Source organism: Podarcis erhardii, assembly GCF_964252035.2.
Source record: "Podarcis erhardii genome assembly, chromosome: 2".
NCBI classification, from domain to species: domain Eukaryota; kingdom Metazoa; phylum Chordata; class Lepidosauria; order Squamata; family Lacertidae; genus Podarcis; species Podarcis erhardii.
In genome coordinates this window covers 89,383,872-89,404,118 of record NC_138498.1, presented here as the reverse complement: position 1 = coordinate 89,404,118, position 20,247 = coordinate 89,383,872, and the positions used below count along the sequence as shown (strand labels likewise).

The 20,247-nt window shown below is 42.9% G+C and overlaps 1 protein-coding gene across 10 annotated transcripts in view; it reads right to left on the bottom strand.

The window, feature by feature from the left end:
* The window catches only part of LOC309336567 (uncharacterized protein C3orf20 homolog), a 59,343-nt gene that overhangs the window by 7,004 nt on the left and 32,092 nt on the right, over positions 1-20,247 (bottom strand). For all 10 annotated transcript variants that reach the window (XM_081852532.1, XM_081852524.1, XM_081852528.1 and 7 more), the window contains one exon: positions 12,391-12,533. In XM_081852532.1, the coding sequence (XP_081708658.1) occupies positions 12,391-12,533 (143 nt within the window). The remainder of the gene's footprint in view (positions 1-12,390; positions 12,534-20,247) is intronic.

Sequence of the window (20,247 nt, the reverse complement as noted above, 5' to 3'; positions counted from 1 at the left end):
TATAGCTAAGGAGCCTACAAAATGCAAATTTTATTCGGCGCCAGCTACTTCCATCACAGAGCAGTAATGATGACAGAAGGCATGCTGATTGACATCCTTCCTTGTATGCAGTTGTGAAGATGGTATTGACTGCATTTAATCCGGTTGATTTGTATTTAATCTTCCACTGATTCATGGAAGATCTTGAAGCCTCTCATAACTACCTGCACTTTAGGAAAGCTCCTCTTAGACTTTGGTCCTCACAGCTAAAGTCACATACCCAACAGAATCCACCTTTTAAAGAGAGAAAGATTACAGCAATGACTCTTGTTTTCTTTCGAACTTGTGCTCCTTTGCTTGCAAGTTGTCTACCAAATAAAGGCAAGGGATTGCATCTTGATCTAAAGGGACACCATTAATTTCTTTTTTCTTATCCCTGCACAAAGTCTAAGAAAGATTCCGTTTACAATTGGGTTAGATAAGAACCAGCAGAAATCCCAAGAGGGTCAGCAAAGTAATTCACTCCTGTGACCCATCCTTCTCTGAAGCCTGGGGCCTTGGTGTACAAAAGAAAATGTCTATTGCAAAAGGCTAGTTCTACCGATGTTTAGTTTAAGTGGGGTTATGGGTACAGAGGCAATAATTTATGGCGCTAAAGAGATAGGTCTTTTAATTTTGAGAGAGAAGGTGACACAGAAATATATTTTGGCAAAGATTCATCTTTATGTTACTCTAATATGTTAACTTAGCTCATCGCCTTAACAACAGGGCCAGTCTGAAGACCAGTGATAGAGGGACAAAGAAAGCTATTAGCACCAAAATGAATTGGATATTCCAAATTTACCCATTTATTTATTTGTATTGTGACCTGGATCTGTAAGAAGGTAGGGATGCTATAGTTCAATGCTTGCCAGGACGCCACATTTCTAATCTGTTTAATTTAATATATGTCACCACCTATGTTTTACATTTTTTTTCTTTAAATAATCTTCCCAACAATACTATACTAGCTACTACGGATGTGGCATCTCTGTATACCAACATCCCACACAACGATGGTTTACAAGCTATAAGGAACACCATTTCAGATAAAACCACAGCGGACTTTGCTACCAAACTCTGCCAATTTGTCCTTACCCACAACAACTTCAAATTCGGTGATGACCTGTTCCTTCAGATCAGCGGCACAGCAATGGGCACCCGCATGGCCCCACAGTATGCCAACATCTTCATGGTGGATTTAGAACAACGTTTCCTAAACTCCTACCCACTCAAACCTCTCTTGTACCTGCGATACATTGACGATATTTTTATCATCTGGACACATGGCCAACAGACCCTGGACACCTTCCACCAGAAATTCAATGATTTTCACCCCACAATCAACCTAACAATGAATCAATCTATGCAAGAAATACATTTTTTGGACACTACTAGAAAAATACAGGATGGGCGCATAGACACCACCTTATACCGTAAACCAACTGACCGACAAACATATCTACATGCCTCTAGCTACCATCCCAAACATACCAAACAGTCCATTGTATACAGCCAGGCACTACGTTACAGCCGCATCTGTTCCAATTCTACAGACAGAGACTCTCACCTAAGAGATCTACAGCAAACCTTTTTAGAACTAAAATACCCAGCAGATGAAGTTAGACAACAGATCAACAGAGCCAGACTGATACCCAGAGAGAACTTGCTGCAAGACAGACCCAAAAAAGAAAATAACAGAACACCTCTAGTCATCACATACAGCTCCCAAGTTAAAACAGTACAACACATCATCAGAGATCTACAACCTCTCCTGGACAATGACAGTTCTCTTTCTCAAGCTCTGGGAGGAAGACCTTTCATTGCCTACAGACAGCCACCCAATCTTAAACAACTCCTAACCCACAATAATACTACAACCAGACTTAACACGGACACTGGCACCAGAGCCTGCAATAAACCCAGATGCCAACTTTGCTGCCACATACACCCGGACAACACCATTACTGGCCCCAACAACATCACACATACCATCTCGGGACTATTTAATTGCTCATCATCTAACATTGTGTATGCCATCAAATGCCAACAGTGTCCTTCAGCTCTCTATATTGGACAAACAGGCCAAACCTTACGCCAAAGAATAAACGGACATAAATCTGACATCAGGAATCACAAGACAGAGAAACCAGTAGGAGAACACTTCAATCTCCCAGGACATTCTATACAAGATCTCAAAGTAGCTGTTCTATTACAAAGGAATTTCAGAAATAGACTGGAAAGAGAAGCTGCTGAATTGCAACTTATTACCAAACTTAAAACCATGGAGAGACCTGGTCTGAACAAAGACATTGGATTCTTATCTCATTATACATGACAAAGCCATTTTTCACCTTCTCACCCCTTGCTTTTTCCTGCAAGACCTATTGCAGTCGTTAAGAGTCGTCAACAGGCTCATCACAGCTATCTGCCAGTCACCCAATCCCACCACCCTTCTGAGTAATACCCCTCCCCACCTTCTCACTATATAGAAGGGTCTGGTGACTTCTGTTTCAGTGTATCTGAAAAAGTGTGCATGCACACGAAAGCTCATACCAAGAACTAACTTAGTTGGTCTTTAAGGTGCTACTGGAAGGAATTTTTTTTCTGGCTTTTCACAAGTTTGTCTATTATTACAGGGCACCAAATGTGCACACATCTGGATGCCGCACACAGAAGTGAACAACATCTGTTCAAAAATGCAACATCAGACTTGGCAAGCACCATGGGATGGATTTGTTTGCTAGTGTGACTGGTTATGAGTGTTAGCAGCTAGATTTGCAGTCACTAAACACCTGTCACAGACTTTGAAAGTGTTCGAACTCAGGATGAAAGGGAGGAATGTGCTAAGAGGAAGGCATGCTTGGCAAACCCTCACCATGATCAACTCCTGCTCGGAAACCTATGTCCCCACATTGGAAGGACGTGTGGATCCAGAATTGGCCTCCACAGTCATCTATGGACACACCGTTAAGACTGTGTTCATGGAAGACAAATGAATGATCACCAAAGAAGAAGAAGAAGATTGACTCTTCCATCCAGCATTACTTGTAAGTTTCCCCTAGCAATTCTTCTATAATCAGGGAAATTAGTTTTCTGCAAGTCACCAATAAAAATTCTCCAAACAATTTTTTAATGCTTGATATGAACAGAATGAATTACGCTACTGGTTTGGGATCATCTGATTTAAACAGGAGCCCCATGCTTAATCTAACCTGGTGGATTTGCTCAATATCCTACTGGGAACAAGGCTCCATGATTCATAGTATAAAAGCAGTGGTGACTAAAGTTCCTGGATTCTGAATTTCTGTTGTACTTGTTACAGCTGTACAGTACTGGGAAGGAAGTTCCTCCATAGGACAGTATTAGTTGAAAGGTACATTAAAGGGGCAGTAGAAATAAAGCTTATAAAAAATAGGACTGCTGAAACAAGTGAGTCAGCCCAGTACCCATGAACCTTAGCAATTTCCCTAACTACCTTCTTTTACAGCTCTTACTTTCTCTTTACACTGCTTCTCACCTCAAGATAAGGCAGTGTGGCTTTACAAGAAAATTAATTTTGAAACGGCAAAAGCAATACGGAAAAATTCTTTATAGCAAACTGGGGTGATGGCTCCACATAACGAAGTGCTCAGCAGAGCCTGTTAAAAGGCCCACCTGCACACGGATCTCTTGCTAAGCCTGAAAGTTGGCTCATAATTCTCTTATATTAGCTCCATCATTTTTCATTCTCAAATATTTTTGGTGGAGAGATACATTTAAACCATAAACTTGACTGCTTGCTGAAGCCCAGCAGATTACAGCTGTAAGGCAGCTACTAGAAAACAGCTAACAGGGATCATATATATCCAAAGTACATCACTGAATAGAGTGATATAGTTGTGTTGGCAGCAGAACAGGCTCATATAAATGTGCATCAACCGGTAGCAATTTAATGAGCGAGGGACCATTCCCAGTTGAGTTGGGTGAAATCTTTGAGGTCTGGAAAGCTGCACATACACTACACACACACACCACACACTGCTTCTCCATCCCAAATCCACCTCTTGAAGCTGCCTCTTGGACTTTTGTTAGATGTATATTCACACAGTGTGTTCTTCCACCCTGAGATATGATTCTGAAATTGTATTTTGGTATTTCTATAGCACTTCCTCTTTCTTAAAAAAGAATAAAATCTGATTTTAGTGCAATTGATTTCCCAAGCCCTTGGGAAAAAGTGAGCTAGAAAATCCAGCTAAGTAAATACCATTGCTTGAAAGGTTTAGTGATGGAGTGATAAAGTGTGGCTAAGAAATGAGTGCCATAATGAAAAGATTAACCCTCTCTGGTTTTTTCAAAGGATATTTGAAAAGCCTAGGACCACAGTCCTTTCAATTTGTTTCAGTGGCAGAAATAATGTTGGGCTGCTGATCCTATACTCGGAACCTCTCCTCTGGACCAGCTCCGTCACGTATACTGCACTGAAAGGACAGGAATAGTCCAGCTCCTCTCCCCACCTACACTAGAGATGCAATCTGACTGCATCATATGTGGGCTGAGACGGGAGAATCAGTGCAACAGCACCAGAGGAAGTCAATACCTGAGGTTGTGGGCTTGAGTCCTAGCACTGGTGCAGGAGGAATAATAAATTGTGCCTTCACAGTGCTGCCAAGATCTTTGTACAGAATCTCCTACTAGCAACTCAGAGTACAGGTCTCAAGTGCTGCTCTTTATTTCGAAGGGATGGAGGGGGTTCATGCTGGGGAACTCCACAAAAGCAATATATGTCAAGGGCTGTTTGTAAAAACTTCCAAACAGGCAGCAGCAAAGGTTCAAATGCCTTGGGATCTGGACATGATTTACAGGCCGTTTCCTTGTTTCTTCCATTACTTGATTTAATTCAAAAATCATTTTAACTATTAGCAAAGTTCCAGTGTGTGTCACTGCACTCAATTATTCACAGCAATGGACAGAGACGTTGACCAACTGCACAAGCGTGAATGCAATTTAGGAATGGGGACTTGTGGCTCCCCGATAATTTATTACGGCCGATTATGCAGACCAGGAGAAAGGCAGGGGCTTACTTACAATAAATGTGCAATCCACAATCCATCACAAACTGAAAGACACACTGAATACCCAGGTTCCTTAGCCTCCTCTGGATTTAAGGCCTTATTAGCAAGGCAATTTTGTTCTTGTTACATTCTGTTGTCCGGGATGCTTAAGACAGCCAAATGCATTACACATCTTCCTATTGGACCGTACGGACATACAGCAAGCTGGGCATTAGCAGACCCAGGAGGCACATTCAGCCTCCATTACAACATTTGTTCATAGCCCACAGCTATCAAAGTTAATCTTGAGCAGGTTTCTAACTGTCTCGCTTGCAGAAAACAAAATGTAAGGAAAAAGCAGAGGGGCATCTCATAGGACACTCAAATGCACATTCTCCAAATTGCTACATTTGCAGCACATTTCTAAAGGGAGTATGCTGCAATGATAGAAGTGGATAAAATTATGCATGGTGTGAAGAAAGTGGTTAGAGAAAGGTTTTTCTTCCTCTCGGGAGCATCCATTGAATATGAATGTTGGAAGATTCAGGACAGACCTTTTCATAATCAAACTATGGAACTCGCTCCCAAAGGAAGCAATGATTGCTACCAACACAGACAAACTCATGGAGGATGAGTGACTATGGTGACTATGTTCTACCTCCACTGTTGTTCTACCTCCACTGACTATGTTCTACCTCCACTGTTGTGCTCAGGTCCTCTTTGTGGGCTTCACATAGGCATCTGATTGGCCACTATGAGAGGAGGACACTGGAAAAGATGAGTCACTGGCCTGCACCTCTTATGTTCCTATGATATAGCAGATGCTAAGCCCGATGGCACCAGGCAGCATTGCAGGGCAGCTGCCAACAACCTTGTACCACCTCCCTGCCACCCTCCTCACCTTGCTAGCCATGCCACAGCTTCTGCTTCCTCCACCCATGGCACTGGTTTTGTTACTGCAGTTTCCTCTCCTTGCCCACTGTGGGTGGGGCTGTCCCGCCCTGCTTGCCTTTCCACCAGTAGCAGACATAAGGCAGAGGATGGGAGGGCAAGAGGAGCCAGAGCTGTCCACCCTGCGGGCCCATGCCAACCTGGAGCTGGCCTAGACAAAGACCATGTGCCAATCACAGAGCCAAGGCAATGGGTACAGTTTTGTCTCACGTCAGTCAAGAAAGTAATTAGGCAGGAGGCAGCTGCCCACATCCTGCATGTTGTATTCTTTCAGGGAATTACTGTATTTTTTGCCCCATAGGATGCACTTTTTCCCCTCCAAAAATGAAGTGGAAACATGTGTGCGTCCTATGGGGCGAATGCAGGCTTTCGCTGAAGCCTGGAGAGCGAGAGGGGTCGGTGCGCACTGACCCCTCTCGCTCTCCAGGCTTTGCGCAGATCTCCGCAAGCTGTGGGAGCCCGCGCCGGGCTCCCATGGCTTGCGGAGAGTTGCCTGCATGCCGAAGGCTGGGCGCGCTGAGCTCAGCGCGCCCAGACTTCGCGCAGCTCTCGGCAAGGTGCGGGAGGCTGGGGCCGGGCTCCCACGGCCTGCGGAGAGTTGCCTGTTCTGGGGGCTGGAGTCGGGGGAAGCTTGGGCTTCCCCCGCCCCAGCCCCGCACCTGGGGGGGGGGAAATAATTTTTTCCGCCTTTATTTCCCCCCCAAAAAAACTAGGTGCGCCTTATGGGACGGTGCGTCCTATAGGGCGAAAAATACGGTAACTGTGCACTGTTCACTTAAGCGCAAACAAAACTCTTCCTTCTTTCACTTCCCTTGGACTAGCAGAAACTTTGCAGAATTAACAGACCTATCAGGGTGCTCTATATAACCCTGTTGTTTAACTTGTATATATAACCTGCATGGAGTCTGAACCAGCAATCAAGATTCAACATATAACACATTGTGCTCCACTTGTCCCAGGCCTACTCCTGTGCCCCTCTTCCGGCTTCTGCCACCAATTCACCCCTTGTCTGCTCCAGTTACTGGCTTTTTTAACACTAGAAGATAGGAATGGGGAGAAATTGTGTTCCAGTTCACATATAAAGGGGAAAATCTCCCTAACTCACTGTTCCCCAGACAATATGCAAATCATAATCTACTCTTCTTTGAATTTTGCAGTGGAGTTCTCCAGTCAGTAATGTTTATTAAAGATGAATTCACTAGGGTAAAATGTGCATTAAAATGCATATAAGTGAAAATAACATTAAAATGCATAATGTTAGAGGAAAATGTTTTGCAAGAATGTGTGGATTAGGATAAATCTGCTGGTGAATTTTCATGAGGGTCTAAAATTGCAAACAGATATGGAAATATGGAGAACTGAATTTAAGGTTGGAAACATGAGAAACAGAGATAAACCAATATTGACAGGCTTGTCTATCCCTACTAGAAGGGGGAGGGCCACGTGTGCAACCCCCATAGCTCTGCATTTAATGCACAGCAGTACTATGAAGACTGCATGAACGAGACTCTCTTGTGTTAAAGAGCAGTTTCTGCACTCCTACTATTCACTTTGTGGTACAGAGGTCTGGCACATGAATCATGACCCAGGTGGAATCCTGAACAGATACAGGAACACTCCCGACTGTAACATTTTGTTGCTGGTCTCACTTGTTTTGCCTGTTTGTCTTTTGATGGAGTGTTTTGTGTGTAACTTCCTCTCACTCCTATGAACTGCCTTGTTTTAGCAAGAAATATATTGATTATTCACTATAAACACTTAGTCATCTGAGCAGAGGACAGAATGTGGTATGTGTGCGTGTTTTAAAAAATGGTGCTCCTTGTAACAAATTCAGCTACCTTCAACTTTTCCTGAAAGCCAGTGCCAGAGTTTTGTCTTGCTGACCTTTGAACAACAGACTTTCCTTTCTGCTGCTTTCTAGCATTCCTTTGCTATGTCGAATGCATCCTATTTGACAGGCCATCAGCCTGCTTTCCTGCCCCCAACCCTGAGCAGTTCATAGTGGCAGGCACAAAAAGGAACACAGCTGCTATGTTTTCATAGATCTGTGAGTCATTGGTTGGACTCAGATCATTACCCTGCTTAGGGTAAGCTGTACAATAATAAATAGCATCAACTCAACAATATCTGCAAGTTGCTAACTTGTTGGCCTTACTCTCACTCCTCTTGGTTTCCGGACATGATCATTTGACTGTTGTTGGTTGTTGTTTTTTATGCAACTCCTCTCATTGACTGTTCACACACCTGCAGTTATTTTTGACCCTCAACTCAACAAAAGTATTAATTGCCAAAATATGTTTGGCAAGAATTAAAGTTAAGTCATGCACATCATGTGTTATTGCTCCCCCACTGCCAGTTCATCCACATTAATGCCTATACGAAAGAGGAAAGTGCAGTTGGCCATAGCCTTCTCCAATTTCACATCTTTGCCCAAATGGCCTCCAGTTCTTCCTTATCCATTGATCTTCCTCTCCACTTGTTAATATTTGTGATCCTCTCTAATTTACACCCAGCTGATTGACTTCCTGGACTCCAGTCCATATACATGTCTACTCTCCCTGAAGCTGGTTTCTCATTTTCCCCCGCCATGGGTGCTGCATGGGTGGTATCAATGGCACTGGCCTAAAGGGTCACTCAGTAGAGCATGAAACTATTAATCTCAGGGCCATGGGTTCGAGCCCCACATTGGGGGAAAGATTCCTGCATTGCAGGCGTTTGGATTATGTGATCCTCTTAGTCCCTTCCAACTATGAGTCTATGAACTCCACCCCTTGTCCTGACATCAGGAGTTCTGAATAAGGCTGCAGAAAGGGCTCATTTCAAGCTGGTAGATGAAATACAGTTACGCCACTTTGCTATGAACAGAGAGCAAGTTTTGCTGTGCTATTGAGCAAAGTGCAATACAGTAATAGATTCCCTTAGCACTGGCTGTCTTGAGATGGATGAGTTGAGAATTTAGACCTGTAATACAAAGGTTTTTTGGGGGGAGGACTTGGTATGTTACCATTACAGAGTTTCAATAAAAAGAGAGGCTATCACATGTTTTCTCTATATTACTGAAAGTGCTAGTTCCGATACAATATTGTTTGATGATGGCTCAGGTGGTCTTTAGATATCAGATCTCTTAAAATAAGGAATGTCTATAACTACCACCTCTTGGAAAATATTGCCAAGACTTGATAGAAAAATGTGTATATGATATATGAATATATGTGGATCATATGTGGATATATCAATGAGTATAGTCTATATGAATATATTAAATATTGCTGTGCTTCTAGAGATAGGATTAGATTCATTGGTCAGTGATTGTAAAAATTAACCAAGCAAACAGGACCTTGATCCTACATATGTTCATGGAAGAAGTCATGAAGGAAAACATTGCACTGAAAGCACCAAATCCCACTTCCTTTCTTTCGATATTTCGATTATTTTACAGAGAAAACAGATATTTGCAAACAGGGTGAAAATGCTTCCTGACTTCCCCTCTTATCTATACTTCATTCTTCAGTGTATGTTAGTTAAAATCACAAGCAAGCTCCAGTGACGCATAAAGGGTTTCCTAATCCCTCCAGTTCACACAGAGGCATCTTGTTATCAGCAGGGAATGGATCAGTTCCTAGACTCCACAGCCACAATCCATCAAAACATTAGTCATCATGACTAAATCCCAGTGAAAGTGATGATGGGGTGGACATGACTTAACTTGAGTCCCATTTATTTCAACGGGGCTTAACAATGGGTTGTGCCTGCTTTCTTTAAAGACTCTGAGATGCCTGGCACTGTGTGTATGTGTGCTTCGAAGTACTTCAAAGTAGAGGGAACACAAAAGTGGTGCCATATATTTAGGATGTGAAATATCTCACTCTTAGAATTCCTACACACAAAGACAATGAGTTTCTAGCAAAGTCAGAGTCCACAGTCTAGGAATCTGACACTGTGCTATAGTTTAAATTCCAACAGCAGCTAGTTTATGGGGTGGAGGGAAGAACAGAATGAAGTCATGTTGCTCCCAGATATCAGTGTCGCTCCAGTAACAAGACTCTAGCCTTCTTGAACGTGACTGCAGAGAATACCACAGGAATGAACAGCCATTAGTCACCCCTGGCAAATGGTTTAACAGACTGTAGTGGATCTGATGCTATATCCATCCATTGAGCACATGCTTTGAATGGACTTTCTTCCTCCAGTCTCCTGAGCTGCTAAAAACAGACTGTAAATCTTGCTCGGCGCTGGAGTTGCTGCTAAAGGCGCCCACATGACATAAAATAATACGCACCAAAGCACAGGACTGGCAGGTAGGGACAGCCTCACATCGCTGATGGATAATCAAGGCCACGTCACTAGTTCCAGAATAAATTCCAGGGGTGGGGTTGGAGAGGCAGTTCAAAATGAATTAAGCACATTTGGGGAACATGTGTCCACTTGATGCATTTGTGTCTTTCGTTCAGTTTCCTCAATTTGGGCTGTCCATAGAGTATAGGACATGCAACTGGAATACAGAGTAGGATGGAAAATACACAGCACCGCAGAGTCATACAGAGATGGGCTGGGAATAATGGAAAGGAAAGGGAACAAGATGGGGGCAGACAGCTCCCCCTCAAACATCAACAACAGACTCTCAAGAGGGCTGCGGAAGCCCCATTCTGCGAACATGCGCTGTTTCTTTTGTGCAAGGGAAGTTAGGCTCCAAAGCCACATTACACATGAAAAGGGGATGAGAAGGCAGAAGGAGTAGAAAGGGAAAGTGGCTATAAGAAAGAATGGATGGAATTTGTGTTGTAATTCAGTCTGTTACGCTGACATTGACCCCTACAAGTTTAAGAGATATGTAAGGGGTATGGATGGGCAAATCTCAAATTTATTTTTCTCTCTGCTTATTTTCCAAAGGTCCGTCAAGTGGCGAACTAGATGCTTTGCAGTGGCAAACTAGATACCTTCAAGAAGCCCACAAGCAGAACCTGAGTGCAATAGAACTCACCATCACCTTATGATTCCCAGCACGAGCGTTCAAAGACATAATGCATCCAATAGTGGAGTTATAATGCAGCCATCATAGCCATTGGCAGCATTATCTTACACAAATCTGATTTCGTCTAATCATCTTTTAAAGCCATCCAAGTTGGTGGCCCCTTACTACAGTCCATGGTAGCACTTTCTCCACACTTAATAATCTTATATTCCTCTCTATATACACCTGCTTTGCTTGTTCCATAGGGCTTGCTTATGTTCATTGGCCCTTTCTGAACCTTTTCCAACTTTACAATATCCTTTTGGAGGTGAGGCAACCAGAACTGTACCCAGTATTCCAAGCATGTTCTCACCACAGATTTGTATAATGGCATTATAGCACTGACAGTTTTATTTTCATTTCATTTCCAAATGATCCCTGACATAGAACTCAGTCTTTTCACAGCCACCACACATTAGGTTGACATCTTCATTGACCTATCCATTTTGACCCCAAGGTCTCATTCCAGGTCAGTCATCACCTACTTAGGCTCCATTAGTTCACTTGTGAAATAAGGAAAAAAATTTGCCCCAGTGTGGCACACATGCATACACTGAACTGCATTTGACATTTGGGTGAAAAAGAAAATGATGGTGCCCTTTCCTAAGTGATGTAAGTCTATTAACCCAAAAGTTCATTTCGCTCATTCTTAATGGAAACTTCAACCGGCTAACAAATGAGTCTCTATTAAAGATTTGGTAATATGCAGATTTATGTACACATAATGCATTGATTACATGTCAGTTGAATAAGCAACAATAAGTATCCAACTGACTTCCAAGTTCTACTGAAAGTAGACTAATTGAAATTAAGAAACCTAAGTTATTCATGCCCACTAACATAATGAGCTAACAAACACTAACTCTGTGAACTAGCTTTGGATGCAACTCTAAAAACTTAACCAGTCAACAGGTTCCTAATGTTAGGAACCTGAAACACAGCAAGGAAGAATTTAGAATTCAACCTTTTTTCTTTTTTAAAATTATCCATCTCATTCATGAGTTGCCAACATGGTACCCCGTGATGTTCTTTAACTACAACTCCCATCATCCCTGACCATTGGCCTAGTTGGCTGAGACTGATGGGAGTTGTAGTCCGTTGGATTTTTACTATCAAGTGGTGTATAAATTTTATGAAATAAATACATAAATAACATCTGGGTGGTACCCCTGTGGCTACCCCTGCTCTAGTTATATACTTAGCAGCAAGAACAGCTAACAATGGAGTTTGTGGGCACATTGTTCTTCTTATAACAGCTCATCTCTGGTCACAGTGCACCAGTTCATCCAGTTCTTGTTGCAAACACAGACCTCTGCATGACACTGCTTCCCCTGTCCCCATTCCCATCTTCCCCTTCCCTTGGACTTCCTGTTTTACCTAAATTTGAAGCTCTGTGGCAGGAAGTGGCCCATCTTGCAGTCAAGGCAAACTTGGTTGATCTGCTTCAGCAGGTCTTTCTTGCTGAAGCTGTATCCGTTGAAAACACAGCCCCCAAACACTGGCTTCCCTCCAGCATACATCTGTTGACAAACAGGCAGGAAGGAGGGGAACAAAAATGCTTTGCAATAAATATATATATATAAGCGAGTTGGAAGACTTGGACCAAATGGTTTCCTTTTCCTGTTATGCACAGGAGGCTTAAATGTTTTCATCCAGACATGAAGGGGCTTTGACAGCGCTCTCTCTCTCTCTCTCTCTCTCTCTCTCCACACACACACACACACACACTTCCTGCACATCACTTAACACTCCTGATGTTGAATGAAACATCATTCACTTTGGGAAAGCAGAAACAGTACAGGTCTTACAGCCTGACCACAGAAAGGCTTACTGCAAACCCTTTTCGGCTGCTGTGTCCCTTGCAGGCAGTGCCTGCTGACCACACCCCTATTCCCCACAAATCACAGGAGGTTACCAGCTCCTTTTTGTGTGTGCCAGATATCAAGACAGCGACATATTTTCACATTTCTGTAGGTGTGTGTGGTTGCAGCAAAGTTCAGCGGCTCGCTCTTGGATATATAGAAGATTAAATTGCCAAAAGTCCTGTATTTTAAAACTATTTGGTGTGTGTTTGTGTGTTTTGCGGGAGCATTATCGGCTAAAAGAACTACAGCAATATTGCTATGACAAGGCAAAGAATCCACTTTTCTTTTCTTTTTTAAAGGAGGGTTTGTTGTAATTAATTTTAAAATTTATGGTGGGCATGCCTCCCTACTACCTAGGGCCAGTTAAAAAAACTTGTTTTGTTTTTGTAATAGATTCATATACACAAATAAATAATATTTCTATTCAATGTACAGCAATAGCAATATGTAATGTACATATCTGCAGGCAATGTGCTATTGGATAGGGGGCTCTTATTACAAAAGGGTGTCAAAACTATTATGGAACTTGAGCTTTCTGGGCAGCAGGGGAGCACAGAGGAGAAGATAATTTGTTTGTGCAGCAGAATGTCTTTCGGCCTCCAGACTGGAGAGGAGTGTAGCCCTTCAGAGTAAATAAGCTGGCCTTACCTTGCTACTAATGCAGTACAGTGGTTTATTTTTTATTTTTTTAAAAAAAGCGTACACTGTAAAGGAAAATTCATTGGGCAAGAATAAGATTACAGAATATGGACATATCATGCTGGATAGAAAAGGTTCAAAAGCAGGTGGAGGTCAAAGAGAGGACACTGCAAGTGCCTTACTGATGTTCATATGGGGCAAAGGAATCCATGATAGGGGAGCAGCAAAAGTAGCCAAGTTGCTGTCCTCCAGATGTTATTGGACTACAACACCCATCATCCCTGACCTTGCTTACTGGGATTTATAGGAGCTAAAGTCCAACAGCATGTGAAGGGCACCACCTTGGCTATCCTTGCTGTTTGCTCAGAAGCATCAGCTTTCCTGAGTTCTCTACATCTCTCGCTATATGTATGGGGGCATATCAGTACTGGTTAAAATGAATGCATGTAGGTTAGGATGGAGCAATGATGCTTTTTCCAGCTCCCCACATCCATTCACTTAATGGATTCCAAATAAAATGGATTCCATTTACCTGAAATAAACATGTAAAAGGTAAGTATCCCTAGACTTAAGACAGGACAGGGGGTGGTGTGTGCAAGGCACAACACCACTAGGCAGATAAGTGGAACAGCAAGAGATGGGCAGTGAGGCTAGGTGGAGTGCTCATGGAGAAGAAGGAGGGGGTGCATTGCAGGGGTTGGACTAGATGGCCCTTGAGTCCCTTTCAACTCTAAGATTCTATGATTCTAAGTCAGAGCAAGAAAGGAAAGTCTCAAAGGGCTGACTGGCCAGGAAGGGGTGAAGAGGGTAAGAGAGGAAAGAGACGTGGGTGGGAGAGAAAGCGTGGCAGGCCACAGAAACAGGCACATGAGCCAGGAGAGAAGGCATAATGTGGAATTGCACAGGAGAACTAGGAGGGGCCACGGAGAGAACAAGGGGTGTGGGTGGAAGGCCTGAGGAGGCAAGGATATGAGATCAGGGAGGTGGGACGGAGGGGCTCGGAAATGGTAAGGGTCCCTATAGGAAATGGGTGGCTGGCAACCACATGCTCGCCCTGTGTGATTTAGCGTTGCTTCCGTGCAAGGAACAAAGCGTTCATTGTGAAGCCAAAGTTCTTTGGCAGCTGTAAGTTGCAGCCTCTTCTCTTCCCAGCTCTGCCCATTCAGAGCATCAGCAGTTCCCTCTAGTGGGCTACTGTTTCAAGTGCCATAGAAAGCACAGTATTACTAAGTTTTAAAAGTCACCTTTACGTAGGAAGTAATGAAGTTTCAGGTGGTATTCACTATTTTCCTTTTTTAAAAAAAACAAATCCCCAGCTGGACAGATGGGAGTTGTTGCTGTCATTGATATTGTTTTTTATCTTTATTTTAGATTTATGCAGAAATTGTTGTGTACTTTTTGATTAATTTGGTCATGTGCTTTATTTTTATGATTATTTTGTTTGTAATTATGTAATTTCTTATATGTTGTAAGCCGCCTTGAACATGGTTTTACCTTTGGGAAGCGGTATACAAATAAAATGATTGATTGATTGATTGATTGATTGATTGATTGAACTACAGTTCCCTGGATTCTTTGGGATAAACCATGACTGCTTTAAATGTATATTACAGATGGGGCCTTAGTCTGCATATGTAGTCGGCACCAGAATGATTCATTAACCCCGTGAATGTCACAGCCATAAGATATCGACAAGGCAGTCTCAAATACACCTGCTGGGCTTGCCCATTTCTATCCAGAGAAGAAAAATAGTCTCTGTGCACTCATTAATTTACCTCTGTATATTATGGCTGACAGTGCATAGATGGTCTATGGCCATGGGTTGCAATTTACAATTTCTTTCAGGTTGGAAGAACAAATCTTAGTGTGTTCAACAAATCTTTCCAGCTGATAAAAACACCCCAGATATTACTGTTCTTCTGAGTCATTTTATAATCCGGTTTTTGCCCCCTGTGTGCAGACTAAGATGGCCAAATAAATATTCTATGCTTGATTCTTCATATGGAGTCAGCCTGCAAGAGTACAAGAACCCTTCTATTCTTGTGCTCTTCAAAAGGCAATATTTTGATACAAAGAAACAATCCTTTTCAGGATAAAGGCATGGATCTATTTATTTTTACTTATAAAAATATTTATAGGCCACCCCATCACATAAAATATTAGGGCAGTATACAAGTACAATAAAATGTGACATAAAAAAGATACAAAACAATCATAAAAATAGCTGGTTCATCTTGGAATAGTTTGAACAACTGAACAGACCTGTCAGTATAAAGAGGTCTTCAAGAGATGTCTGAAAACTAGCTGTGAGGATGTGTGCTGAATTTCTGCTGGAAGTAGGGCTGTCATATGTCTGGATTTTCCCAGATATGTCCAGGAATTGGAGTGTCAAAATGGCATCTGGTTGGATTATCGATGAATCAGCAAATATCTGGGGAAACCTAGACATATGACAACTAGGGCGAAAATGCTTTAAAAATCCCTTTCAAGAAAAGCTCAACAACTCCCCCCCCCCCAAGAAAAAAAAAGGTCAACAACTTTGTCCAGATTTTCCCCTTTGGGAGTATGGCAAGTCTAGCTAGAAGAGTATTCCTCAGCAATGAACTAGTGAGAATAAATGTCTGACTTCTAGTTGAAGCTTCTGGCCGAAGACCTTTTGGCGCCTGAGGTGAACCAGAAAATGAGACTCCCTTCCCCACCAGGAAAGAAGGGTTGAGTGAAGATCTGCATCAGGAACAAAGGGGCGAGTGAAGATCTACATCAGGATCTGCTGCCCCCATGGATCCTGCTGCCTGAGGCGGTCACCTCACCATGCCTCATGGGTGGACCAGGTCTGCAGGGGAGGGGGCAGCTAACAGTGCTCCTCTGGATGATCTCAGTGACTGAGCTAGATTCTAATGGCTCAGGTGGTCCTTAAGGACTCAACTTGTTCAGGGCTTTGCTTATGAATACAAGAAAGTTGAACCTGGTCTAGTAGCATATAGGCAGCCAGAGAGGGTATTTTAGCAGAGATGCCATATGCTGTTGGCCACCTGCCCCTGCCAGCAGTCTTGTTGCTTCTTGCTGCACTTAACTGGAGCTTCTGGACCAGGCCCAAGGATAGCGCCACACAGAGCACAGAGCAGTATTCCCAAGGTTAGCAATGCATAGACTACAGTGGATGCTACCGACTGGGTTTTTAATTGTATTTCAATTCAGTTTTTTAAATTAATTTGTTATCATTTCATTGCTTTATACGGTAGCTTAGTGTTGCGTTTTATTTAATTTTTTGCTTTGCGAGCCACTCAGAGAAGTCATCACGAGACAGCTATATTAATGCAGTAAATAAATAAAATAATCCAAGGGAATGCTCACCAGATGCTGCTGCCTGGCACCCATCCATATTCAGCCAGTTATTATGTAGATTATTTGCACATGTCACATGCAAATATTATGGTTGCAATTCTAAACATATTTGCTTGGAAGTAATAGCATTTGCTTGGAAGTAATTAGCATACCCCTTCATGGATCACTACCTTGCCGTGGTGAAGTGGCTCAAAGAACTCAAAGAAGCTATGAACTATGCCGAGCAGGGCACCCAAGATGAACAGGTCATAGTGGAGAGTTTTGACCAAACGTATCCACCTGGAGGAGGAACCGGCAAGCCACTCCAGTATCCCTGCCAAGAAAACTCCATGGACAAAGACAACCGGCATATAAAAGTTATGACGCTGGAAGATGAGCCCCTCAGGTCGGAAGGTGTCCAACATGCTACTGGGGAAGAGCGGAGGACAAGTACAAGTAGATCCAGAGCTGATGAAGCGGCTGGGCTAAAGCCGAAAGGACGTTCAGTTGCGGATATGCCTGGAAGCGAAAGGAAAGTCCAATGCTGTAAAGAAAAATATTGCATAGGAACCTGGAATGTAAGAACCATGAACCTGGGTAAGTTGGATGTGGTCAAAAATGAGGTGGCAAGAATAAATATTGACATCCTGGGCATCAGTGAACTAAAATGGACAGGAATGGGCGAATTCAGTTCGGATGACCATCATATCTACTACTGTGGGCAAGAAACCCGCAAAAGAAATGGAGTGGCCCTCATAGTCAACAAAAGAGTGGCGAAAGCAGTACTGGGATGCAATCTCAAAAATGATAGAATGATCTCGATACGAATCCAAGGCAGACCTTTTAACATCACAGTAATCCAAGTTCATGCACCAACTACTGGTGCTGAAGAAACTGAAATTGACCATTTCTATGAAGACTTACAAGACCTTATAGAAGTGACACCAAAGAAGGATGTTCTTCTCATTATAGGGGATTGGAATGCTAAAGTAGGGAATCAAGAGATAAAAGGAACAACTGGCAAGTTTGGCCTTGGAGAGCAAAATGAAGCAGGGCAAAGGCTAATAGAGTTCTGCCAAGAGAACAAGCTGGTCATCACAAACACTCTTTTCCAACAACACAAGAGACGATTCTACACGTGGACATCACCAGATGGGCAGCATTGAAATCAGATTGATTATATTCTCTGCAGCCAAAGATGGAGAAGCTCAATACAGTCAGCAAAAACAAGACCTGGAGCTGACTGTGGCTCAGATCATCAGCTTCTTATAGCAAAATTCAAGCTTAAACTGAAGAAAGTAGGAAAAACCACTGGGCCAGTAAGATATAATCTAAATCAAATCCCTTATGAATACACAGTGGAAGTGAGGAACAGGTTTAAGGATTTAGATTTGCTAGACAGAGTGCTCGCAACATTATACAGGAGGCAGCAACGAAAACCATCCCAATGAAAAGGAAATGCAAGAAAGCAAAGTGGCTGTCCAATGAGGCCTTACAAATAGCGGGGGAGAGAAGGCAAGCAAAATGTGAGGGAGATAGAGAAAGATACACGAAATTGAATGCAGATTTCCAAATAATAGCAAGGAGAGATAAGGAGGCCTTCTTAAACGAACAATGCAAAGAAATAGAGGAAAACAACAGAATGGGAAGAACCAGAGATCTGTTCAAGAAAATTGGAGATATGAAAGGAACATTTTGTTCAAAGATTGCCATAATAAAGGACAAAAGTGGCAAGGACCTAACAGAAGCAGAAGACATCAAGAAGAGGTGGCAAGAATACACAGAGGAATTATACCAGAAAGATATGGCTGTCTTGTGCACCCCAGGTAGTGGGGTTGCTGACCTTGAGCCAGACATCCTGGAGAGTGAAGTCAAATGGGCCTTAGAAAGCACTGCAAATAACAAGGCCAGTGGAAGTGATGGTATTCCAGCTGAACTATTTAAAATTTTAAAAGATGATGCTGTTAAGGTGCTACACTCAATATGCCAGCAAATTTGGAAAACTCAGCAGTGGCCAGAGGATTGGAGAAGATCAGTCTACATCCCAATCCCAAAGAAGGGCAGTGCCAAAGAATGCTCCAACTACCGCACAATTGCACTCATTTCACACGCTAGCAAGGTTATGCTTAAAATTCTACAAGGAAGGCTCAAGCAGTATGTGTACCGAGAACTCCCAGAAGTGCAAGCTGGATTTAGAAGAGGCAGAGGAACCAGAGACCAAATTGCAAACATGTGCTGGATTATGGAGAAAGCTAGAGAGTTCCAGAAAGACATCTACTTCTGCTTCATTGACTATGCAAAAGCCTTTGACTGTGTCGACCACAGCAAACTATGGCAAGTTCTTAAAGAAATGGGAGTGCCTGATCACCTCATCTGTCTCCTGAGAAATCTCTATGTGGGACAAGAAGCTACAGTTAGAACTGGATATGGAACAACTAATTGGTTCAAAATTGGGAAAGGAGTACGACAAGGCTGTATATTGTCTCCCTGCTTATTTAACTTATATGCAGAATTCATCATGTGAAAGGCTGGGCTGGATGTATCCCTAGCCGGAATTAAGATTGCTGGAAGAAATATCAACAACCTCAGATATGCAGATGACACAACCTCGATGGCAGAAAGTGAGGAGGAATTAAAGAACCTTGTATTGAGGGTGAAAGAGGAGAGCACAAAATATGGTCTGAAGCTCAACATCAAAAAAACGAAGATCATGGCCACTGGGCCCATCACCTCCTGGCAAATAGAAGGAGAAGAAATGGAGGCAGTGAGAGATTTTACTTTCTTGGGCTCCATGATCACTGCAGATGGTGACAGCAGCCACGAAATTAAGAGACGCCTGCTTCTTGGGAGGAAAGCAATGACCAACCTAGACAGCATCTTAAAAGTAGAGACATCACCTTGCCAACAAAGGTCCATATAGTAAAAGCTATGGTTTTCCCAGTAGTGATGTATGGAAGTGAGAGCTAGACCATAAAGAAGGCTGATCGCTGAAGAATTGATGCTTTTGAATTATGGTGCTGGAGGAGACTCTTGAGAGTCCCCTGGACTGCAAGAAGATCAAACCTATCCATTCTGAAGGAAATCAGCCCTGAGTGCTCACTGGAAGGACAGATCATGAAGCTGAGGCTCCAATACTTTGGCCACCTCATGAGAAGAGAAGACTGCCTGGAAAAGACTCTGATGTTGGGAAAGATGGAGGGCACAAGGAGAAGGGGACGACAGAGGACGAGATGGTTGGACAGTGTTCTCGAAGCTACAAACATGAGTCTGACCAAACTGCGGGAGGCAGTGGAAGACAGGAGTGCCTGGCGTGCTCTGGTCCATGGGGTCACAAAGAGTCGGACACAACTAAACAACTAAACAACAACAACAACAATAGCATTTACTTCCAAGCAGACATGCATAG